The sequence below is a fragment of the Candoia aspera genome, chromosome 14, assembly GCF_035149785.1.
Source record: "Candoia aspera isolate rCanAsp1 chromosome 14, rCanAsp1.hap2, whole genome shotgun sequence".
NCBI classification, from domain to species: domain Eukaryota; kingdom Metazoa; phylum Chordata; class Lepidosauria; order Squamata; family Boidae; genus Candoia; species Candoia aspera.
Window position 1 is genome coordinate 10,345,018 of NC_086166.1, and position 25,890 is coordinate 10,370,907.

A 25,890-nucleotide genomic window follows, 5' to 3' on the forward strand; every position below is an offset into this window, starting at 1 on the left:
CAAAGCATTTCAAATTCCAAGCCACTCTTCTGACCTTCTCCAAAGTGTTCAGACGCCACTCCAGGCATTCTCAAAATCTGGCAAGCTGAAAACGGCTCCATTCTAAGCTCCAAAACTTTGAAACGGGGCTTTTCACGCTTGGAAGGAATGGCCAGTAAAAGTAAAGCTTTTCCATGGAGTATCACATAAGACAGACAAGAAGACAACTTCAAAGAGAACTACAGGTAGTTCTCATTTAATGACCATTTGTTTAGTGACAGTTCAGACTTACAATGGTGCTGAAAAAACCGACTTACAACCCGTGCTCACACTTATGACCGCTGCAGCATCCCTGTGGCCACGTGATCACAATTTGGGTGCTTGGCAACCGCTTCGCATTTATGACCATCACAGCATTTCATGGTCACATGACTGCCATTTCCAACCTTCCCAGCCGGCATCTGGCAAGCAAAATCAATGGGGAACCACATGACCTGCTTAATGACCATGTGGTTCACTTAACGGCCATGACAATTCCCTTAATGACCACACAAAAAAGGTCATTAAGTCCGGTCAGATTCACTTAATGACCGCTTTGCTTAGAAACCGAAATTCCACACTCAGTTGTGGTCATTAAGCAAGACTACCTGTAAAGTGAAATGTAATACAAAGAAGATAAAGTAACCCACTTATTTAAACACCAGAGAATCTAATTCAAAACAGGCCTTGTCAACTTGTTAAACTGAAAGTGACACTCATCAGCCGTGATTGTCTTCAGCAAATTTTATTGAAAAGAAAGGAATGGGGTGAAAAGAATTTCAGCAACAGAATGGTTTTCCTTTCAGAATCAATATATCCTGATAGACATTAGGGATGGCAGCATCTTGATTTACTTTCTAACAACCTTCTTATCATCTGGGGAGGATGTGAATCTCTATTCTGATAGCAGAGAAGCTTGCAACCATCTGTTTGAGCAATCATCTCTTATCAGTCTGGGAACCCGTTGTTACACGCCACAAGAGAAGACCTACAAAGACAATAGAGCTTAACACTGTTGTTAAGCTGTACCTGATCCTCTATCACGCCAAATTGCAGCTCCTTTTAAATCCCTTTTGTTTTATTTCATGGTTCACTCTTCCGACCCACACTTCGAGGCCCAAGAAACATGCATTTGGCCAGAGTGGACTGTCAGTGAGTTCTTGTAAGTTCATGGGTGTCTCGTCAAAGATAGTATCTAGCCACTCTGTCTGCTTCTTTTTTTGATTGCCTTCAGTTTGACCAAGCCCCTTTTCCTATGATACTTGCCTTGGCATTAGGCATCCAAAATATTTAGGATTTAGATCCATGCTTGGTGCTTGTACTTCACCTGGTATCACTTGCTTTCTTCTTCTTGCAGTCCAAGGTATTCTCAACAAGGCTCTCCAGTGCTGTTCATCAAGAGCATCGTTTACTTTCGCTCAACATTTTTGAGGATCCGAAATGAGAGGCACTGCAGCTTCTCCCACAAAATCCTAGAGTTGGAAAAGCCTATTTACATCCCTGAGTCCAGCACCCTACTCTGTGCACCAGGTGCTAAACTGCTGCTGCCCCTTGGACAACGTAGCAGCCAGTACCAAAACGTAGCTTTCTTCTTTACCTTTTGTGTCACATCTTTCAGGTTGTTAGTCTGAGAGCAGGAAGAATCCTAATAGATATGTTTCTTCCTTTCTCTGAGAGCTTCAGGGAAGATAAACTGAAGATGCCGTTCTGATAGATCCTATATATCGCCTCCTGCAAAACCATTGAGTGTCAGGACCTGGATAGCTTCTAAAGCTAATGCACTGTATACCAGTGTTTCTCCAAATTGGCCACTTTAAGGCCTATGGACTTCAACTCCCAGAATTCCGTAGCCAGTGTGCTGGCTGGGGAATTCTGGGAGTTGAAGTCCACCTGTCTTAAAGTTGCCAAGTTTGAGAAGCACTGGTGTATAGGCATCTAAAGTGCAACGGTCCATGAGTTCAACTCCCAGTAGAGTGTTTGAACCCCACAGAATAAACCCTAGTTATGTATGTCTGATGATTCCTCATAAGGATGAAACCAGTCATGCACTGCCTCCTGGTTATCTTTGCAAGCTATACTGGAAGTTAGCGCCAGCCACAAAGAGGAGTAGGAATGCTTTCAATGGATCCTTTTATCATGTACTAACATCAAAGGGATCGTGTTACAGACAAACCCACACTCAACGATCAAACAAATGCTCTTGCCTATTTAAACACATCGCTCATAAGTATTTATAAAAAAGGCAACCAGAATGATTAATTAAAGAGTAGGGCCCTTGAGGAAGCTTTTGTCCTTAATTCTGGAGCTCCCCCCACCCAAGAAAGAGGGATGGAGAGATAAATTCTGAACACGTAATAAATTTAATATAAAAGAATCCAGGCACATGATCTTGAAGTTAGTCTACTAATCACCTACTTTGCCTATCAGTTACCTGGCTCTGCCCACACTTCGCTGCCACTTCCATGACATGAAAAAGGTACCTAATTCTCCAAGCCTGCTGCTACAGTACGATTTTTAGAAAAATAACACCCACCCCCAAAGATTTCACAGCATAACTGTCTAGAGTCTTATCAAAGCATAAGATTGGAGATTGAGTTTGCTGCTGATTTTATCGCAAAACGATTTCTGGGTTCCTTTTTTGTTACAGCTTCCAGCAGCTTTTGCACAAACAGCTAGCTCTTTGACTCCAGCCATCACTGATTCATGCAGATTTTTTAAGAACACAGTGATGCTGTAACTACATCTGTAAACACATCAGCCAGGTTGCTTTCATTTCCTTCTTAGATGACAACAAGGGCCTAGAAATTTGCTCCACACAGTAACCACCCCTCGTTCAGCTTTCATGTCTTTGTTTTACTGTTTTGCAATCTGACAGTGAATAAAAAGGGCTTTTAAGAAGCAAAAACAACACCAAAGACATCTGGAAAGGGAAAGGGCTGCCATACTTAGTAATGTTCACTAAAGTGCTTGCTGCTGAGCAAGAATATACAGTAGGTGCACTTAGGTTACTGAAAACCTGGCGGAAGAGAACTGTTGGATGCCAACTTTTTTCTAATAACTGCAATGGGTAATATCACTCCCCCCTCTCCCATTTAATGATCTACTGGTGATATATCATGTCCTTCCCCTCATCTGTACCTTAAGGATGATCTTGAGCTTAAGAAAAAAATGAAAATATATACAGAAGAAAGAAACCTGGTTGACTTCAAGCATCCTCACACTGATGGGAAAAAGACACAGTTTAGGCATAACAGATAGAAACCCTTTCAAAAAAGAGTTGCTTGATACAAACCACACTTCGCTCAAATGCAAGATAAATGCCAGTACAGATATATTCAATTTGGAAAGAGAACTAAAAAGCTGAAGGCTACCAGCTAATTTTAGCCTTCCTAAACTTAACAAGAGTCCTCAAGGTGATTCACAATATTAAAACCCAACACCTCATTTAAACACGTCTAATCAACAGAATTAATATCCAAAGAGTTATAACCATGAAATACGCCATGTTCCCTTACCTGCTTTCCTCCAGATGTGTTGGACTCCCAATTCTCTAACTGCTGATTAGGGATTCTGGGAGTTGAAGCCAAAACATTTGGAGGGCACCCTGTTATAGAAGACTGGAATACAAACCCATGTCTTTTGTTCGATTGTGTAGCTTTTGAAACAATAGAAAAAGCTGCAGTGTCTGCTTTAAAAGATGAAAATAATGAGTGCTTACTCGCCCTAATACACACAGAGAGAGAGAGAGAGACACCCCTGCCATTAGCTCTTTGAGAATAACCAATTTTCCATCTTCTGTACAACCTCTGGCTCTCAATCAACTCATTGTTTCCAACTTTACATTTTTAAAATCAGCAATCAGAGGAGACCTGTTCATATCTTATTGTAAGCTTTTCTTTTACAGCAGGTATTAACACTGTGCAGCAACACAAGAGAAATTCAAACACAAGGGTATGAATTCTCGGATGACTTGTTTGAATCAAGGGTCACAAAGTACAAATGTTTTGTTCATTATCCCTTAGCAGGAAACAAGTTCTGACCTCCGGATTGTCAAAAACTGTGCACTGTTTCCTGTTTCTTAATCTCTCCTCTTCTGCTGGTCATCAGTTACCATCTTTGGTCATCTGTTCTTTTCGTGCCTTCTCAAATACTGAGTTGGCTGGTCGTTTTCTCAATTCCTCTTACTCTTCTGCTCAGTTCAGACCAAAGCTTTCACTTTCTTCATCTACCAAAACCACCGTGTTTCCCCAAAAGTTACATCCGAATAGAATACTATCCTCACCAAGCTCACAATGATAGACTTCAAGATATCAAATTCAGGTTTATCCAATACAAATACATAGCAAGTGCTTCCCACATAGCCAGTGCTGAGGATAGGAAAACTGATTCAACATGATCCGGGGACAGGAAAAGAAAGGGCAGGGGTTACTTCAGAGAGACCACGTTGCCATCCACAAGAATGTGCACTGAGCTTTCTTCTTGGCGAAATGACTGGCAGAGAGAACATACCCATGGGACCTTCCATTACTTTCTGGCTCTAATTCTTGAGCTATATTAAAATCTAACCTTCCCAGTTTGAGAGTTTAAGAGCAATTAAAGCTGAGAAACCATCGATTCTAGGAAGCGGGGGGAATCCGTGTTCTTAGCAGCCTCCACCAACATTTCAGTGCCATGAAAATGAAGAAAACCGGGCCAAATGCAAGCAACTGTTTCATAACTGGTATGACACATCCCGCCAAGCTGGTGTAGAAAGCCAGAGAGATGACCATAGGTAAGGATCGTTACATAAACAAAGAGGGCTGAAACATTCCTTAAGCCCTCGGAAGCAAGATAGCTTCAGGCAAGCACCTCCCTGATTCACTGGGGTATAACAGGGAGACGGGGTAAAGCACTGTCAGTCTTGCAAGATTCTGTTACTATAACCTATTTTAATAAAGAATAGTTCTAGCCTTCCTGTGGAGTTAGTTTTCTGATCTGGTCTGCCTCATAGGGTTGACCGTTGGCATGTGATCTCTTTGGTTCTGTGCTGGGTAAATCAACTGTGCCTTATTCAACAACCCATGTTTAAAGAAATGGATTCATGTGCTATGTTAATCTAATATTGTGAGGAAATTTATTAAGACTGGGGAAGGGAAGATAGGTAGGTATTGGGTGCCATGGTATAATATACAGGTAGTCCTTGCTTAACAACCACCCATATAGTGATGGTTCAGACTTACGACGGTGCTGGAAAAAACCGACTTACGACTTGTCCTCACAGTTACAACTGTTGCAGCATCCCTGCAGTCACATGATCATAATTTGGGCACTTGGAAACTGGTTCACATTTATGACCATTGCAGCATCCCACAGTCACATGATTGCCATTTCTGACCTTCCTGGCTAGCTTCTGGCAAGCAAAACCAATGGGGAAATGTGCAATTCACTTAACAACCACATAGCTCACTTAATGACCGTGGTGATAGTTTAACCGCCGCCCCAAAAAAGGTCAGAAAATTGGGTCAGATTTGCTTAATGACTGCTTCACTTAGCAACCAAAATTCTGGCCCCAATGGTGGTCATTAAGTGAGGACTCCCTGTATATGAAACCTAAACTGAAGCAGTGGAAAACAGGAGCAAGATATGCTTTGCCAGCTTGCTTTTTTTTTTTTTTTTTAAGAAATGCAACATATTCCCAAGATTCTCCTGCAGTGCGTCAAATGCATTAGCTCTGCTGCTTATTAATTGCTTCGCTAAAGTGAAGAACCTAACCATTTTTCTCACGCTGTAAAGTAAGCAAGCATATCTTTACGGTGTTTCAGGAGCTGCTGCCCAACGCTTGCCAGCCTAGCACATCTCTTTGGCCTCCCCGTGCCCTTCCATCTATTTTGGTAACCATCTGGGTGGCTCCCAAGATCTCAGCAACCGCCCTCCTCCCATCAGATTTTCCTCTCATAACCACGAATTCTTGCTCTGCCGGTAGTGCGTTCAATCCCCACTTCTGGGTTTCAGGAGACTTTAAACAGCTAGAAGATGAGTCTGAACCCAAGGCATTTTTCTACCTTTTGCGTTCTTATGTGCCATCGGTTCAGGACAGACTCTTAGCGACCACATGGATAGACTTTCTCCAGGAGGATCTGTCCCCAGCCTGACCCCTCAGGGGCCTTCCAACGGTGCCCCCGTCGCCAACGTAATTGACACCGTCCACCTTGCTGCTGCTAGTCGCCCTCCTCTTCTCTTTCCTTCTAGTTTTTCTAACCAAATCAAAAAATAAAAGACTTCCTGTTCCAGTGACTTGAGAACAGGTAGTTACGATCACTTATTCTTTATGTCTGCTATTCCCCTCCTCTTACAGCTACACCCTCTGTTCCTTTAGTCATTTTCAACAAACCTCAGTATTTCTTTCTTTCTTCTTTTGCACACTGCTACCCCTGTCTTGCTATTTCCATACACCAACTTCCACCCCTTCTTTGTAAAAACCTATTTTCATAATCTCTTTTTGTAAATAATAGATCAGACGTTGACCTTTAACAGCAGGGGTGGGGGCATATAGCCTCCCCAAATGATGCTAAATTAAAAGTCTGACACTCTGGTCAAGGACGGGAAGATGGTGCAGCAACATCTGGATCTAGTTAAAAGCTGTTACTAATTCATTTAAATTAAAGGAACCATCTGGTTTAGGAGTAAACATAATTTCTGCTCTGTATTACAGGTAGTCCTCACTTAACAACCATTTAGTGATGGTTCAGACTTACAATGGTGTTGAAAAGAATAACTTACAGCCAGTTCTCATGCTTATGACCGTCACAGCATCCCATGGTCACATGATCGCCATTTTCGACCTTCCAGGCCAGGTACTGGCCAGCAAAATCGATCAGGAACCGTGTGATTCACTTAACGATCACGTGGTTCCCTTAACACCCAGGGAGATTCGCTTAACAACTGCCACAAAAAGTTCGTAAAATCGGGTCAGATTTGCTTCAAGACAGCTTCGCTTAGCAGCCAAAATTCTGGTCCCAATTGTGGTTGTTAAGCAAGGACTACCTGTAGTCAAATCGGATTTTTTTTTAAAAAAACTGACATAGTTCTTTAAATCTACACTTTTTAAATGATCTCTTCTGCAAGCATGTTAGACAAGTATTCTGCTTATTAAAGGGGCAGTTCACACAAACCTTGACTGAACAGCAGTTTCTGGACAAAGGCTATGCTGTTAATTTGTCATTATAATGGTATATGGGAAAGACCTTGGGAGACGGGGCCAAGAGATGCTGCCTAGGGAATGGTCAGATAAGAGGCAGCTGAGCTCACAGCTGTATAGTGGGTGGGGCAAGAGGCTCAGAACGGACCCTCCCTAGTTTCTTGGGCTGTAAAGGAGATGGGGGGAGAATTGTACTTTCAGACTGCAAGATTCTGTTAATGTAGCTTTACAACAAAGTAGAATTAGTCTTCTGGTCGTGTTTCCTGTCTGGTCCACCTGGTAAGGCTGACAGAAGCCAAGTGGATGTCATCAGCATATATCCAGTACCTGGGGAACACAAATGAGATCAGTGCAAAAATCACACTGATCATGCCTCTTAGGATCTGGGCCTTTGCTAAAGCTGTGCACAGAACTCAGATTCTGGACAGTCCTCATCCAGAAACTCTGTGAACGGGGCACTCATCACATGACCCCAAGGTCTGATTATCCCCAATGGCCTCGTTGCATAACCCACGCAAAGCCATTCTAACAAATCACAATGGCCAGGTTCATCCAACCTGCAAATTCAAAATCAAATATTTATTTATTTATTTATTCAATATATATGGCCCATCTGAAATTAATGACTTTTGGCAGCTAGCAACAGTTAAAAATATCATAAACCCATATAACATTTTTTTAAAAAGCCAAAATCTACAGGTAGTCCTCATTTAGTGACCACAATTGGGACCAGCAACTTGGTCGTTAAGTGAAGCGATCGCTAAATGAACCCACAACTTTGCTTATGATCTTCAGCTTTCCTTTGCTTTACAGACCTGCAAAGGTCGTAAATGCAAGGATTGGTTGCAAAGTTATTTTTTCTTCACTGTCGTAACTGCAAACAATCACTAAACGAGGACTACCTGTATATAAAATCAGCAGTCAAGGTAAAAACAAAACCAACAACAACAAATCAACCCGCACATTGCACAAGCTTTGCCATACATCTGGATCCTCAAGCCCAGGGACAAAACTATTGTCCTGGCTAAGCAAAGACCACGCCGAGACGAGGAGAAAGTCTCTAGTGTTTTATTACTGCTATTGTAGACAGAAAATCCTACCAAACTGAAGAAGCGTGGGAAAACCCAGACAGATAAACCCCAAAACTCAAGGCGGGTCTGTTCTGGGTTTCTTTGAATGGCAGCTCAAAGCCTCTAAACTACGCATGCGTTTTCCCCCCTGGATAGGGACCCCCTCCTGCTCACCATCAGTGCTCATGACAGCTATGTCTTTAAGGCCAACAGAGTCCAGGCCAATCTAATCTTTGGAGGAAAGATGTTCCACAGGGTGGGTGCCATGACAGAAAAGGCTCTTCTGTATTTTTTCCCTTTTTCTGTCATTATTTCAAAAAGCAGTAAGAGATAAAAATAAAAAAGGTACTTATCCAAACTGCCAAAATATCATCAGCAGGCAAAAATAATCTGTACTCACATCCCGCCAAAGTAATACCCATAATATCCAAAGTCTGCCTTACAGTTATAGCTAAAGCTTCAAGGCTCAAATTAAAAAGCAAGGGCAAAAGTGGGCAGGCCTGCCAAGGACCCCTGTGTAACTCAAAGGAGTATAAAATTGTTTGCTTTGGGATGCTTCTAGCGCAAGTGATATCCTGTGATTCCAGTCATTGCATTACCGTGCATTTATTGTCACACTGCTTTACTCATAGGTGCCCCACATGCTATAAATGGTTCTGAACACTCTTCTTAAAGACATCGCTCAGAACAGCCAGGTGCTTTCCTTTTTAATGGCAAGCAAATGCATTTGTTTATTATATCAATTTACAGAGCTACCCATCTCACAGTTGCAACTCTGGGAAGCAAACGCTAGGTTAAAAAACAAACTAAAACAGAAATAACAATAATAAATTAGCGGTACCCAAGGTCAAAAACTAGACAGGAGGAAAATTGACTTGTTCAAGCTGTGGTGTTGAAGAAGGCTCCTGCACATTCCTTGGTCAGCCAAGGTGACAAAGAAGCAAGTACTGGAGCATATAAAACCAGACATATTGCGGGTAGGCAAGATCGGAAAACTCCGCCTTGCTTATGTCAGCCACATCATGCAATCAAACTTGCCGGAAAAGGCAGTTGGGCTTGGAACGGTCAGCGGTAAAAGGAAATGAGGCTGGCAAAAAAATATGGTGGCTAGACACCATCAAAGCCGACACCAGCCAGAGCATAAAGCAACTGAAAGAAACCATACAAGATTGGAAAATGTGGAGAGAGCTGGTCCACAGAATCGCCGAGAATCAGACATGATTGAATGGATAGCATCATCCACCACCTAAGGACAAATCCAACTCAAACCCAAAATCACACGGACAGACTCACCCACCTCCAGATCCCACGCTTTAAGGAACATTCAAGTCTTCAAGGATTTATGAAACGCTGGCAGGATTGGTGCCACCCAACTCTCAGGAGTTGTGGTCTTCCAGGTGATAGGCACTGCAACACCGAAGGCCCATGCCTGCAATCCTAGCACATTCATGTGGCCTCCCCGTGCTCTTCCATCTGTTTTGTTAGCCGTTTGGGCCCGGCTAAATAGCACTGTTTAATAGGCAGGACCCAGAGTGTGCCACAGTGTCAGATCTAGTGGGGCAAGCAGAAGTAATTGGAGAGAGGCAGTCCCACAAATAACCTGACCCATGCCACAACGAGCTTTATAGGTGACAACCAGCGCCTTGAATTGCACCCAGAGTTAACTGGAAGCCAGTATAGCTTGCATATTGAGGTGCACCATAATTGGACTAGCAGTAGCTTCTGAGCAATCTTCAAGGGCAGCCTCAAGTCCAGCACATTGCAGTAGTCTACTCAGCAGGTGACCAAGGCATGAGTGACCATGAGCAGTGCCTCCTGATCCAGTAAAGGAAGCAACTGCCACACAAGATGGATTTATGGAAAAGCCTTCCTGCCATTGCTACCATTTGTTCTTCAAACAGGAGTCACGAGTCCAGGAGAACCCCCAACTTGAGCACCATTACTGCCTGGGGCACTAAGAACTAAAGATGGGGTAGCTAATGAAAAACTCATCCCTTTTTTGAGGAAGAAAGAATATATAAATACTGATTACTTATCATTTTAGCTACTGGCAGATCAAATTCAACAGCTTAATATCTCATCAACTAATAAGCAAATCTTCACATTTCAATCACTTCTAGTATGGTAAAAGACATATTTAACTATCAAAGAGGGAAGGCATAAATTAGCATAACTGCATAAGTGCCCTCAATCATACAGTCTCATCCCTCGTAAAACCAGAGATTTCAGCAACTTCCACCCTTTCTCAGTTTCTGTGTTTCATTCCTCTGAAGTCTTCCTGTTTGCAAAAAGAAAGATTAAAAATAAAGAAGGGTTTATTTTAAAAAAATTATTTTATTTTATTTGCTTAAAAAACTACTTCATTTTTTGTGCAGTCCTACACTCGATGGCTTTTCACCTTTCACCAGCATATGAAGCCTGGTTACTAGTGCAAGTGAAACATTTAATGTCAATTTCATTCTCTTGTTGTGCTTTTGGGCTGGGAGGTCCCCCTCAAGCCACCTTAGGACCAATTAATAGCTCTCCTCCCCCCAAAAAAGAATTAGGAGTTATACCACCAAAGAATCAAACATGGATTTAAACCATTTCAGATTTGGTTTAACTAGCTCAATATTGACCTGGCTCATAAGCTCTGAACCATTCTTTTAACATGGTCCAGTGAACAAGCCACAATGCTGTGTTCGTCCATAATGCTAAGTCAGAAATCCAGATTTATAAGTGATGATGCCTGGGTTGACATCATACTCCAAGCCACACAGAACTGAACACAACATGACTCACTGAAATGTGTGAATGCAACCGCTGTCGACCTTGGCTCTGAAGGTTTCCAGCATACCAGATATTAAATCTAAATGTTCTTTGAACCTTCCACTACTACCCTCCCCAAACACTTTTAGCACCAAGCATGTGACTTGGGAAAAGCCTCCAGCTCGCTTCAACTTCCCCCTTTCTTCACGGAGCTGTGACATTAAGAAAATACATCATCCCAGCCACAATCTCTAATAGAATTTGTAATATTTACAACCCTATTCTAAAATTGCTTCCTTCTTTTTACCTGCATGCAAAACAGAATGACAGCAAGTTCCACCCACCCAGCAGTGACTCAGCAAGGAAGCAGTGGGTGGGTTGAGCACCAAATAGTCTTTCGAGTAATCACATCAAAGGGTTTTTTTTCCCCCTCTAGAAGAAGCCCTCTTTTCTCCAGCCACGCACTGTATTTAATTTCCCATAGGACCTGCAGAGTTCTCCATTCCAACTGCCTAAGAGGACAATAATGCATTACTATGAAACTTCTGGTTGATGTTGAGTAACGAATTACGTTCACGGCTTGTCCCTGATCGTTTCCATTTGAATACCAAACCGAACAGCAACATCTGTGACCTCGTGCTCAATCAAAATATGTTCCCATATTGCAGCTTTAAGAACAATTTCACTTAAGTTATAAACTGGAATTAACTGGCTGGGGGCTGATAGAAGAAGAGTGGAAAGCTTCAGTTTTCTTACAGCAGTATTTGTAGGCTGAATGTGGAGGGTTTCCTTAATTGACCTCTGCATGTTCTCTCTACAGACTTCCATCTGTATTCCACTTTTTTTTTTTTTTAATCATATGGCATAGCAGTTGGGTGTTTATGCTGCTTTTTCTTGCTGGGAAATCCTTCTGAGGTCCAGCAGCCGGATGTGTAGACTATTTAACCGTGACAAGTCACGTTGCCCAGGGTGCACCACAAGGAGCCTAGTCTGCGTTGCACCAAGTTGGGCTGAGAGGGAGGGATTGGTCCAAGGTCACCCAGCTGGCTTTCATGACCAAGGTGGGACTAGAACTCTCCTACCATGCCTGATTGGCTCTTGGGCTGAGAGGGAGGGATTGGCCCAAGGTCACCCAGCTGGCTTTCATGCCCAAGGCGGGACTAGAACTCTCCTACCACGCCTGATTGGCTCTTGGGCTGAGAGGGAGGGATTGGCCCAAGGTCACCCAGCCAGCTTTCATGCCTAAGGCAGGACTAGAACCCACAGACTCCTGGTTTCTAGCCCAGAACCTTAACCACTAGACCAAAGTGGCTCTCTGTACTCCACTGACCCACACACACTTGTCTGCATGCAATTCCTGGTGGCCTATGGCCTCCAGGTTATATTCTTCCATTCCTCCAAAACAAATGGATCATCAAACAAATCAACCCAAAGTTCTCACTCAAGATTTAAATGACCAGGCTCAAATTATCATACTTTGGACACATCATAAGACGACCCGGGTCTCTGGAGAAGGCTGTGATGGTGGGAAAGGTGGGAAAGGTGGAAGGAAAGAGAAGAGGATGACCAGCAGCAAGGTGGGCGGACTCAGTTACAGTGGCTATGAGTGCACCATTGGAAGACCTGAAGGACCAGGTTAGAGATAAGATTGTTGGGGATAAAATCTATCTATGTAGTTGCTAAGAGTTGACATTGACTTAATGGCATATAATCAATCAATCAATCAATCACACACAGATGTCCTGACAGTTTCTGAATACAAGTTTACTTATGATATAAACATATAGCCACCTTATCTGCACAGCATAAGCCAGAATTTCAGATTCACCTGGTTTTTCATTCATGGGCAAGTATACTAATGGTGTTCAGTCATTCTTACTCTGCTTCTCCAAACCAGGTTTTTATTTTTATTCTTTTAACGCATTATCCTCAGGTTTCTTAAAAGGTAAAAAAATATCCAAGAATTCATCAAGAGGAAACTGGGTCCAAAGACCCCTCTCAAAAGAAGGCCAAAGTCTGAAGTCTCCTTACGGTTCCTGGCATGGGTGAGAGCAAGAATCCAGAACTTGGGCTCAAATTTGTTGTAGCTGCTCCCCCAGGCAGAAGAAGACAAACAGTCCACCAACATGTCGGATTATGAACAAGAAACTAAGAACCTCCACAATTCTGCTTTGCTTCTTCCTAAAATCAGCAACCACCCTTGAGAATTCTTCATGGAAGGAAAAGCTCAAGTGGATTTCAATGCTATGGCTTTGACCAAAGGTTAATACGTCCACATTTAGCAGTTTGGTTTTGCTACTTCTTCTAAGCCTGTGGAACCTTTCCTCTTCTTACCTCCAAATGACCATATGATGTAATAAACCGTGTATCCAAGACAGAACTGAGGATATGTTTAATTCAAGGTTATTAAGCGTTTCTCCATAGGCAGTTTTACAAGATTTACACAGAGCAGGAGGAAAACGGTAAAGTTAATCTTCACTGGCTTAATACAGAACTAAGAAATACAGTCACTTGCCAATTTCTGCAAATCACCCAGTTTTAATCCCTGTTCTCCAAAGCATTTTCACACAAACCCTTGCATGGTAGATTTTCTCTCCGGTTGTATAATTCTAAGAGCTATGGCTTATATTTAGACACACTCAGAAGTGAAAATTATTATAATTAAGGCAGGTCAGAGTGTTACCCAGAAAAGAATTCCTACAGAAGAAGAGGTATGACTGGTCCATACATTATATCCACATTTTATGACTGGGAATTCCCAAATGTATTTTATCTTGCCCCCACAAAAAAGGGAGAATGATTGTTATTAGAGCTGTGGTATCACAGTCCTCTTTGTAAGTAATTTTTTTTAAAATTTTGTGGCTTAATCGTTTAATAGAATTTGTAATCTACTCTTTGGAATGTCTGCCTTTTGACTATAGTTCAGAAAACAATGTTGTAGCAATTCAGAACATATAATCCAAGGCCTACAGTGGAGGAAGTTAATGAATGACCTCATGATAAACCAAAGTAAAACAAACAATGACTTATTTAATATACCATAATTGGTTGGGTTTACACAAAACATTAAATCATAATCCAAGGATTACGAGCCTTAATGTCTGGGTTCACAGAACATACAAAGTCAAACCAAACCACAGAATATTATGGTTTAGCATAAATCCAGGCAACATCACACTCCTTTCTTAAAGCAAATACTTCTTACCTTACCTGGAATAATTCCAGGCTCCAAAGCTGACATGTTTCAGGCATCTTTTCAAAACCCCACCTTTTTATGTTGACCTTCCTATGCCATAAATTACCTCAAATACTAGTCTTCAAATGGATTGACTTTACTTTGATTTTTTTTTTAGGATCACTGTCACCTCTTGGGTTTTTTTTTTAAACAAAAACTTTAAATATACTTTTAATAAAAGAAAAAAAAATCTGGAAGCCCAGCTGGAAACAAGTGTCCCAAAGCCTCTATTTCCATCACAATGGGCTATGATGCCCAAGCAACCTATCTCCATGATCCAGAATTAAGGCACAGAGCGTGTGCACATGGGCACACACACACACAGACAAGTATAGACTTTGGTGCTTGATATGCAAACCCTAAGCAGCTCAATGAAACAGCCAAAGTGAAATGTCACTTCCTCCCTTGACACCGTCACCCCATGCTAAAATTGAACATGCTTTGTCTGGGAAGCTGTCAACGGGGGATCTACATTTCATAGGTTCCAGAAAAATACCAGGTTCACATTATCAAAGGTGAGTGACCAAGCTCAACGTGGACAGTTCTTTATTTGAACTGCATGGTCTCAAAGCAAAAATAAGACTTCCATATAAATATTAACATAGGAAAACAATGCAATAAAAAGTGTACAATTAAAAAAAACCTGGCTGAACACAGTTCATTAAACCATAGGTTTGTTTAACCATAATCTGTTGATAAGGCACAAGTGGCTGGATTTGCCCATCACACTCAGCCAAAAGCAAACAAATCGTGCAATGGCTCAGAGCAACTCAGTTGATGCCTCCTTTCTTTAGAATAACTTGTTAACAGAACATCTTGAGTTGGAACAATTGGGCAAAGTTCTGGAGAAGAACCTGAAGACTAAGTGAAGAACAGGATTTGACTTAGAGCAGCCTTCCTCAAATTTTTTACCCTGGAGGAATCCTTGAAATAATTTTAAGGTCTCAGGGAACCCCTACACAAAAAATACAAAAATCTCACAATACAAATCACTTCTAACCCACACAATCCACGTTGTACAATGTTTACAACAACAGCAAAGCAGTGGGCCAGCAGCTGAGCTGTAGCCCATAAAAATTCCCACCACTGTGAGCACTAGAATTTCACAGTGCGCGAAGTTCAAAAAACTTTTTTTTTAAATCACAATCTCTTGTGGAATCTCAAAGTTGAGAAAGGCTGGTCCAGAGCAGTGTTTCTCAACCTCGACAACTTTAACGTGTGTGGACTTCAGTTCCCTGAATTCCCCAGCCAGCATGGTAACATTAAGAAGTGTGGACTTCAACTGCCTTTAAGATGTGTAGACTTCAACTCCCAGAATTCTCCAGCCAGTTGGAGTCCACATATCTTAAAGTTGCCAAGGTTGAAAAGTGCAGGTCTAGAGCAATGAAGCTGACACCACATTATCCCAGGTAGAAGGAATGTGGTTGGAGAAGCGAGTGGGAAGAAATTGACTGAGCACTTCTACACCGCCAAAAGTGAGGACACAGGCGGCATTACTTCCAAAAACAACAGCCAGAATTTGTGAGAACCCAAATCTTACCCTGAGCATTTATGGACCTCATGTTTTGGTGACCTCCTGAATTCGGGGGCATTATTTAAAAGCATTTGAATTGTATCAGGCAGGGCAGTACGGCCATTGTGCTAAACTTTGGATTGCAAGGCCATTGCCCTGTGTTACCATGGGCTTCCTTTACTATACAGCAGGTCCCCAGTCTAAGAACATCCCAGTTTATGGGTGACTCCTAGTTAAGAACGGACTGCCATAAACCTTATATTAAAAATTCAAGCTAAGTACAATGTTTGAGTTAAATACACAATACTACTTTGTGTGTTATTAGGTTTAAGGTGTTTTAATATATTTGGAAGTGTTTCTTAAGAGTTTTATATGCATAGAAAGGTAAAATATATGGGGAAGGGGAAGGCTGGCTGGGGAATTCTGGGAGTTGAAGTCCTCACATCCTAAAAGTGTCAAGGTTGAGAGACACTGCTATATACCAAGACAAACACTTGACTAACTGATGCTAGGTAACTGTTCCAACTTACATACAAAGTCGACTTAAGGACAGACTTAGGAACAGAACTCATTCTTAAACTAGGGACCTGCTATACCTTCTTTCTTTCTCCATTGGATTTATATCTCTTCTTTCTCTGAGGGGCTTCACTATTTTCCCCTCACGACCACCACCATGTAAGAGAGTTTGGGCTAAGGGAGACTGGCCTGGCCCACAGTTACGTAGGAAGCGTCCATGGCCTTCATTCTTTTAATAATAGGTTTATTATGCTTATTTAAGTAAGCCATTTCGAGGCCGACAATCGGGATAGCACCTACATGCCGTAAGATAAATAAATAATCCACCCACCCATCCCTCCCTTCCCAGAATGGATTAAGTTAGAGTGAAAAACAGTGCCAGTTCATCAACGGTGTGGGTAAGGCAATCAGCTTTTTCCATTTAAAAACAGCTCCTCTGAGCTTCTGGATTGAACCGTCTCTTACTAACTAAAAGCAGAAACAAAAAACCCCACATTAGCATCAAAGATAGAGTGCTGTGGCCAAGCCTATCGATGGACAGAAACGTAGAGCACCCGACATTAGTTCTGAAAGGAAAATAAGGCAGAGAACCTATTTGCACCTGCATCCCTTTTGTAAGACAAGGAATAACTAAATTTAACCAGCAATGCCAATATTTCCAGAGTTGATTTATTTCTTTTGGATTGCCAATTAAATCTTAACTCAAGTGAGTGCGTTGCACATCTTTAACTTCCAACCGCCACATAAATAACTAGCAGGAGCAACTTCGTTTCCGTTTTTAGAAACAGGATAATACGATAACTTCAGCATGGTTTATGGGGTCCAGCCTTCCTACGCATCCAGAGAAATGTTTCATCTGTTAAGACTGCAAAGGATCCTACTGAAAGCAGCAAGAGAACACCCAAACTTCCAACACTCTTCCCCATTAAGCACTTCCAGAAAATTCCCATTAGTGGCTCTGCATTTCATCATTCTCTAATTCAAATTAGTGCTCCACAAAAAGGAAACCATTTCTTCTGCTTTCATCTGGCTCTTCCATGCCAAAAACAATGTTATGGAAGAGGAGGGGAGAGAGAGAGAAATCTCTAATTTGGGGACCCAAAAAAGGCAGGGGGGAATAGTTGTGTTGATTCAATAAGGGGGAAAAAAGCTAAATAAAAAGAGTAATTTTAACCTAATACCTTTACAATGGGACCTACCAAAATGACAGAGTTAGGCTTTCCGATCAATAGAATTCCTTCTTGGATTCAATAGAGTCAAGAAAACCAGTAACATTATTGCGGGGGCGGGGGGGGGAGCAGCAAGTTGAATAGGATGAATAGTAGAGAGTCTATTCCCAAATGCTACAAGGATTAAGAGGGCAACTCTTTGGAATGCTTTTTACAGACAAGTTAGGATAGACTGCGTCTTCACCGGAATGTACTAAAGTAGACGAATCAATGGCCACTGTCTTTGTAACAGAAAAAAACAGTTCTTCAGATTTCTCAAGGGGATGCTGAGTGTAGCCATCCAAAAGCGTTTTTCAACAACACCATAAAATGATTTGCAACCAGCTGTTGATCTTTTTTTTTCTTTTAAGGAAAAAATATGCCCTTCAACCATTTTGGTAGTCTGTTGGTACAATATCTAGCACATAACCTAAAATTAAAATCTTAGCACTGGGAACTATCGATTTCTCTTTCCATTTTTCTAGAAATAGAAAATAGAAAAAGGAGAAATAGAAAAATCGAATGACTGCTAGGGGCAGAATCAAACTGGTTATGTAGTTTCAAAAAGAGAACAATGATTAATTACACACTGGTGCTACTGGCAGGGCCACAACTGGGGGGGGGGGGCAACCGGCGCATGTGCCCCGGGCGCCATGCTGGGGGGGCACCAAAATGAGCACTGGGGGGGCACCAAAATAGGCGTGGAATCCATGTTTGCCCCGGGTGACACAGACCCTAGTTGCAGCGCTGGCTACTGGTCATCTCTTACATTCTGTCAAGGCACTCAGACCTCAATGACTTAGCAAGACAAGACTGTGAGCATTCACATCCTTAAGGTGTGTGCTCAGTCACAAAGGAATATGAAAATACACTGATACACGTAACATACTAAGACATGCTTTCATCACAAGTTATTGAATAAACCACAATTGGCTGTTTTCATACAACACATTAACCTGGAACTAAAGGAAAGCCAACTTAAGCCAGTATCAAAGTCTATATACCTCCAGCTCTAATTTAAGTGCTTCATCTGAGCTGCAGGGCAACACCCCAACCCCAGAGAACATTCACATGTTATTACCACAAGCATTAAGTCTGGCACTCAGTTATTTGCCTAGTTAAACTTCAGCACAGACTGGCTTTGCCTAGGCACAGAAGACTTCAGTCAATGAAAAGGCAGGACTATAGGCAAATTTTATTAAAAACTTTATGACATAATACAAAATGTCATAAAACATTCCCTGTGGCCAACTCCTGATGTTTGACTGGGCTACACAGTTCAACATGGGCTACTTTCAAGGCAGGTCCATCTCTGAAGGTCTCCCTGGATTTTTAAGAACTTTTCCAGGGAAGGCAGCACATTAGAAGCTCGGCCATTGTTGAAGGCATTGAGGAATCTGGTAAGGAAATATCTCTGAAGCAATGACCCAATGGGTCAAGGGTTGTCTAGTGGCAACTAGAACTCTACTTAAAGCATACAAGAGGGTGCATAGTGCAGACATTAAAGCCTGTATTCACATCAACCACAGAAAGAGTAAAATTGAAGTGAAAATTGTCTTAAGGTTGGATGTGATGCTGGTTTTGAATTTAAAGTTGAGTTCACAATCACACTAAGTTACAGTTTGCTTTAGCACGGATTGTTGAACAAGCTATTAACATTTCACGATAAACCAAGCCATATGGGAACCCAGACGCTGTAGATTCCAGAGCATCAAGCTTCACCAGAAGATAGAAAATTAACAGTAGCCTTCCTCCCATGTCTTGAATTTGGGCTCAGCATTTACCCCTTCAGTAGCAGGTACCCTCAGAAAACAATGATACTTGCTTTGCTACATAATTAGAAAATGACAGCATAGAAACCCACCTAGAGGTTTATCAAGTCTACAAGAAACCTGTTTTCAACAATCTGAAATTCTCAGTCCTTAGTTCACTGTTTCTCAGCCATGGCAACTTGAAGACATGTGGACTTCAACTTCCAGAATTCCCCAGCCAGCCAATTCTGGGAGTTGAAGTCCTCACGTCTTCAAGCTGCCACGGCTGAGAAACACTGCCTTAGATTAGACTCTGAAACCTGCAATCCAAGGAATTCCATGCTTTGGGTACATCCATTCCTATTTTTACACCTTCTAAACACAGTGAGAGAAATCTCATTCTCCACCACCCATCCCTTCTACTTAGACCCATCCACACATGCCAAAAAGCATGAAGGGTGAAGGAGGCATTGTTTTTCCCCCTCTCCCACTACCTGCATTCGGTGAGATTACAGCAGTAGCTGCCACTTCTCTTGCCAGCCCGCCGATCAGATCGAAATTCATTCCTGGACTTCCGGAGGCTGAAGTATTCGGTCAGCTTCCCAAAAGACGACATGGCATCAACACAGTCCAACCTTCTGCGTGTGGACATATGCGTGGACAAGCCTATGCGCCCTGTTACAGGCGAGAGCCAGGGTGTGTGCTTAACTCAAGATGTTTCACCCAGTGCTGGCTGTTGAAGAGAACTGAAGAGAGAAAAGGCAAGGAGTTTAGAAAGAACAAGCTACAATTTTCCAGAGTCTGGTACTGTTTATTCAAAAGCAACACGCGGCATAGAGAAATTATTAATTAAGGACATCCTTCTGGCGCCTGGAAGGGAGGGGGAAGGGAAAAAAAAAACCTTTGGCACTGACAGAATGCATTTCACAGTTCTTGCTCTAAAGAAAAGATTTGCACAAAGGCGTGCATTTACATAAGAAAGTGGAGGGGAGCTGAGATGAGTTTAATTAAAATGGAGGCTCAGTGGCTTTTTATCATGGACCTTATGGAGGAGGCATCACACCAGGAAGAGGAGGAAAGGGATAAAAAAACTGGGTTGCAAGCTGTGAAAAACCATTCTCTCTCGCAAAATCCCCTCGGCCAGCAATGCTGACTGGGGGACCCAGAAAAGAAACTGCTGCCTTAGAACGGATAAAAGGAAAAGGCATGGATGGAAGGTGGATGGGTCTTCCTAAATTCACCAGAACTTTCAGGAGCACCACATTATTGAACACTGAACCAGAAGAGGCACATTTGGACACCAGGAAGAAGAAAATACTTGGACAGGGCATATTTAAAGCATAACACAAATATTATTACAAAAAGGACCTGGGCACAAAAGGGCAAATTCACCAACTATTCTTTCCCAACTGTTGTGGGTGCCATATTAAAAACAGAACGGCTCTTTTTCTGCCCAAAGCAACATCCTAGAACAGAGGAGTGTTGAATCTGTCACACAATTCTCCTGCAAACAATTTTATTTTCCGTAGCAACACTCCCCGGCTTCATCCACCCTACGAGCAAGACGTCCAGGTCTGAAACAGAGTGTCCAACCTCAACTGCCCAGAACACTGCCCCCCCCCAACAAATAAGCAGAGCTGCTTCCGAAAAAGGGTTGAAAAGAGAAAAAGGGAGATTTCCCCAAAGCTCTGCACTGTTCTACGTCTTTAACGGTATTTCTGAAAACCTTAAAAAGCAGAGATGCCCATTCCTCTTTCCCTCATCCCCTCCTTTGGGAACAGGATTCCTCCAAGATGCCCCCCAATTTCAGAGCCCACGGGCCTGAATGCCAACCCAAATGTGCCCACAGCAGGAAGCCTTGTCCCCCTGTCCCCTCTTGCAGATGCCTGAACACAAGCGCAGCAGAACATCTGAAACACACACACATTCGTACACCGGGAGAGGCAAGGAGAACCCAGTGGAAGGCAGGAAAAACAAACCCCAATTAAACCAATGTATGTGCACAGGGCATCTGCTGGCTTCCTGCAGCTGCACAGCTTTACGAGGGTCTGTTGTGCTGGCAATCGCTCCCTGCAGTCTCCGAATGAAAATCTCTCTCTGCCTCTTTTTCCCTTTCAGCGGCTTGGCGGTGGGTCAAACACACACACACACACACACACACACACACACACACACAACCGTCTTGCTCCTATTAAGATTTTATGAGACCAAAACGCAGCCTGGAGAATCTCTTCGCCAATCCCATCCGATGCCTGAACCAGCTTTCCTTCACCTCCTCTCGCCAAAGTCAGATCACCCCGTCTCTGCCTTGGAGCTATGTTAATTTCTTTGCTGCCTTTAAAAACAAAATGATCGATCGATTCATTTACTTGCCGAAGAAGACCCAAAACGTGCGCTCTTGGTCTGCTCGCACGTCCCCTCAGCCTTGAGCGCTCTCTGTCCCTCGTCCCTTATCAGAGGCAGGACCGTCACCCAAACAAACGTGATCTTCTAAAGGAGGTCGGGGAAAGCCGAGCAGAGGGTGGCACGGAGATGGGGAGGGAAGCAAAGGAGGGGGTGGCAGGGAGCACAGATGGAGGAAAAGACAACACCAGCACTTTTCCCTGCGCTAAGTACCCAGTCCTACAGCAAGGCTCCTCGAGATGCAGACGGCATTTTCGGGAATTACAGACACCTCGGGGAGGCTATCGGAAAGATTACCTGACGCAGAAAAAATTGTCAGCTCCTAAGCAACACAATGGGAAGGGGAGGTAACGCATCGCACAGTTGCAAGGTGAGGAGGCTTAGAGTGGATGGGGGACCGGGTGAGGGGGGAAGGATGGTTGTCACATCATCTTTCCATCTTCCAGATCATCAGATGAGAGAGCGCGTATCCGCCAGAGAGCAGATTTTGTTAGTTTGACTGACTGCACTTTCCAGTCGGCTTGAGTGGAACTATTATCGCCGCGTACAGGTGGCAGCATGGAATATATTCTGCAGAATTCTGACAGGCAGGTGAAGACAGAGGCGGTCTGATCTAACTAAGGGTCCACCGATTCTACAGCGCTACCAGCTTGTGACTTGCAGGTTAAAATGGCTACCAGTCATCTCAACCAGCAGCCCAAACCACTTTCTCTTTTTTTTTTTAATGACTCGGTGTCCACTAAAGCCTCTGTCTGGAAGCATCGTCTAACCAACGCCGGCTGACCTCATCAAGGGAAGCCAGATCAGGCTTGTGTCCTTCTCTGGTGGAAGACTATCAAGAAATCCCCAGGGCAGTAGCAAGACTGGGGAGTCAAAATAGCATCCCAAAAAAGAGTGATGGGAAACCATTTCCTGTTGCCAGGAAAACCCCATGGATGCCTCCATGAAGTCATCAGAAATGGAGGTCATCTCAAGGGAGTGCCACTTGGCGCGGATGCCTTCATGTCAAACCAGGACCTGCAAACGACCACAGAAGCCACAGCAAGGATGGGAGGAGGAAACCAAGGTTAAGGATCCCAAAGGCAAAAACAGCCCTTTAGGAATCTGATATTTACAAAGTCTAATGCAAACTGCGCGGATCTGTTTCTTTCACACACAGGTGTGAATAGTCATCCACCATTCACCTTATCAAATCTCCCAGCGCAGTCTGCAGTTTAAAGAAAAAAGGCACTATCAAAATGTACTTAAAAAGCAGGGCGTAGGTTTAAAAGCCAACGCTGGTGTCCATTTTGCATTGTAAATTCATGTAGAAATGGAATGGAAGATGCTTCTAGGCAAAATGCACGCCAATGGAACATGGAATTCAAGCTGACTCATTCGTCTCTTGCTATTCTTGAAGATGTCCTGAGGTGCTACTGCTCAAATATTATCAGAAAATTGACACTCTCTCTGGAAAACCACCCCGGTTTTGTAAAGCATTTTAAAATGTAAAGCATTTTCTTCTGTAATCAAATAACATGTCACATCAGCGTGTGTGTGTGTGTTTCTGCTCTTCCCTTTGTTGTGGGGGGGGGGGAGAGAGAGCGCGATTTGTGCTGGGAAGCACAGGGCAGCTGCATGCTCTGTTCCTGGTCACGTGACCAGAAGGAAGGCGGCTTAGAATGGAACATTAGCATTCTCAGCCACTGCCCACTCCTTCCGTAGGAATTGTTTCTGGACTCTTTTTTTCCTCTGCAGCCCTTGGCCGGATTTGGCCCATTTTTGAACTCAGTCTTCCCTTTGCTGGCTTCTCCCACCCCACCAAATTTGGTCCCAATCTGTGCAGTTTTCAGAGAGGTACCCTCAGCCCCTTAAATAATTTATTTCCAATATTCTGTTGGGTTGGAAAGAACAAAAACTGAAAGATAAAGACTCAATCTGCAGAGAGTTTGAGAAGTTTACATTGTTAATGTTCAGGGATCAATCACAGCCACATTTGATGGGTCTGGTTATTTGTCCTGGGGATTAAGCCAATTTTAGAGGATGGCCCAACTATAGCAAGTTGAAGCTGGGAAAGAGTTATCCCAATTAGTTCCCAAGCACATATGCAGTGTATTATTAGGCATAAGGCTTACTATGTTCACTTGCCCTTTTGCTAAAGAACCTGCCTTTGGGGATTGGCTGAACTCACAGATTGCAACCTTCATCACAAACCATTGTCTGCATTCCAGATCTGGTGGGCAAGATCCCATCAGACCCATCTGATTCCAAGCAACAACTCTGTCTAAACCAGGGGTTCCCAAACCCTTCAGCTCACTGACCCCCAAACATTTATTACATGAAAATAATTTAATAAATACCACTGTAACTAAGAGTACTCTGACTAATAGCAACAGTAACAACTATAACAGATAGTCCAATCAACTCTTGGGGTTCAGTATTGACCACTTTGGAGAACCCTGGTCTAAACCTTGGCTAAGTTACACAAGAGGCAAGCCCTTCTCAGCGCACTAATCCTCATCGGATTTGATTTCAACTTCATGCACCTTTAACCACCTCTAAAAACTGCCTCTCCATCTTTCCACATTTTCCTTCACCTGAAACATCCTCAGTGTATTTCCAGCACTGAAAAGCATATTTGATCAAGCAAATGGATCGTATGAACACTTGCCCTCAGCAAGGGCATCCATAAGAAGGGAGACAAAAGGCATCATTGTGGCTTCTCATGGACATCTAGAGCACATCTCTTAGACTTCTCGTCTCATATTGGCGATCATGACACATTGTCTCACACTGGCTACATCCCAAGTAAGGGTTATATTAGACTTTGGTCTCCTCATATCTCAAGGCACTTTACAGCTGCCAAATTCATGCACGGTGTAAGCCACGTGGCTGGTCTGGCTTCATTGTGTGAAAACCCAAGGGTTTCCCCCACCCCACCCGACCCCCATCTCTCTCATGTACTGCACTTACCAAATTCAATTGTCTTGCATGAAACTTCCAACATGGAATGAACTGATCCTCACACTGTGCCAAGCCATGGCTTGACTAAGCCACAAGTGGTTGGGTTCAGTCTAAGGAATTAGATTGCAGAGTTTACCTATCACTATATCTCAGGCTATATAATCATACAGTTATAGGAGGAGTACAAGTACAGGTAGTCCTCATTTAGCAACCGCTCACAGTTACGACAGTTATGGAAAAGTAACTTCGTGACAAATCCTCGCATTTATGACCTTCACAGGCCTGTAAAGCAAAGGAAAACTGAAGTAAGACCGTAAGCACAGTTGGGGTTTCACTTAACAACCGCTTTGTTTAACGATCAAATTGCCGGTCCCAACTGTGGTTGCTAAATGAGGACTACCTGTATACTACAGTATATAAGCTTAGGATGAGATGTAAACCCACTCATGAGTTCACCTTAAAAGCAGCTCAGTATCCCTCTGCAAAAACTGAGATTCCAATCTTGTATCTGCTTATTTCCTTGGATTTATTCTAACTGCCCGGATTCTGTTTATCTCCTTTATTTATTCCTAATTATCAGAGAGCTGCAGAACATTCACTGGAATGGATCGACTCTCAAGCAAAGCCAGCAACTCCCTGATCTCTGATATTTTCTCTTTCAGAAAAACTCCCCTCCCATTAACGTAGCTGGAGAAAAAAAGATCTAGGTACCTGTGACAGCTTTCTTTCCCAAGAGAATAAGTAGCAGGGGAAGAGGCAATTTAAACTGAGAAATGCCAAGGCATGAAAGCTGTCTGCTTCACCTGAAATCAGAGCCTCCACACAACTACTATAAAAGCAGAAAGAGCTTCCCAAGTCCCCACTGCAGATCCTCCTCGCAGTATGCAGCCTAAACCGAGGGCTGCTGAGACCCTTTCTGGGGTACAAATGTTGCATTTACCAGAAAATCTTAGATCTGTTGGGGGTAATCATTAGGCAGGTTGGCACAACGCACTTAAATCATAAATGTGATTTGGCTTGGTTTCTTTCAGCCTGTTATGTAAGGTATAAATCACAGTGCCTGGGTTTATATGGTTCATTGCTTAGAGTGAGGCATAAACCAAGCCAGTTTAGCTTAAGCAACCAACCAGAACAAATTATAATATCTGTGAACCAAGTGAGCCTAACCCTAATCCTAACCCTATCCCCGATGCAGTTTGTCCCTAGGAGCTCTAAAGCAATTCACTATGGAATCAAGACATGAGATTTAGAAATATCTGAACTTGGGATGAAAATCTGAACAAATACAGGCGGTCCTCACTTAACAAC

The 25,890-nt window shown here is 42.9% G+C and overlaps 1 protein-coding gene across 1 annotated transcript in view; it reads right to left on the bottom strand.

Annotated features, from left to right (window-relative positions):
- LOC134505400 (uncharacterized) overlaps positions 1-19,912 on the bottom strand; it is a 142,589-nt gene extending 122,677 nt beyond the window's left edge. Inside the window, exon 1 of the mRNA XM_063315084.1 lies at positions 19,731-19,912. Within this exon, the coding sequence (XP_063171154.1) occupies positions 19,731-19,888 (158 nt within the window). The 5' untranslated portion in view covers positions 19,889-19,912. The remainder of the gene's footprint in view (positions 1-19,730) is intronic.
- Positions 19,913-25,890: the final 5,978 nt, after the last annotated feature.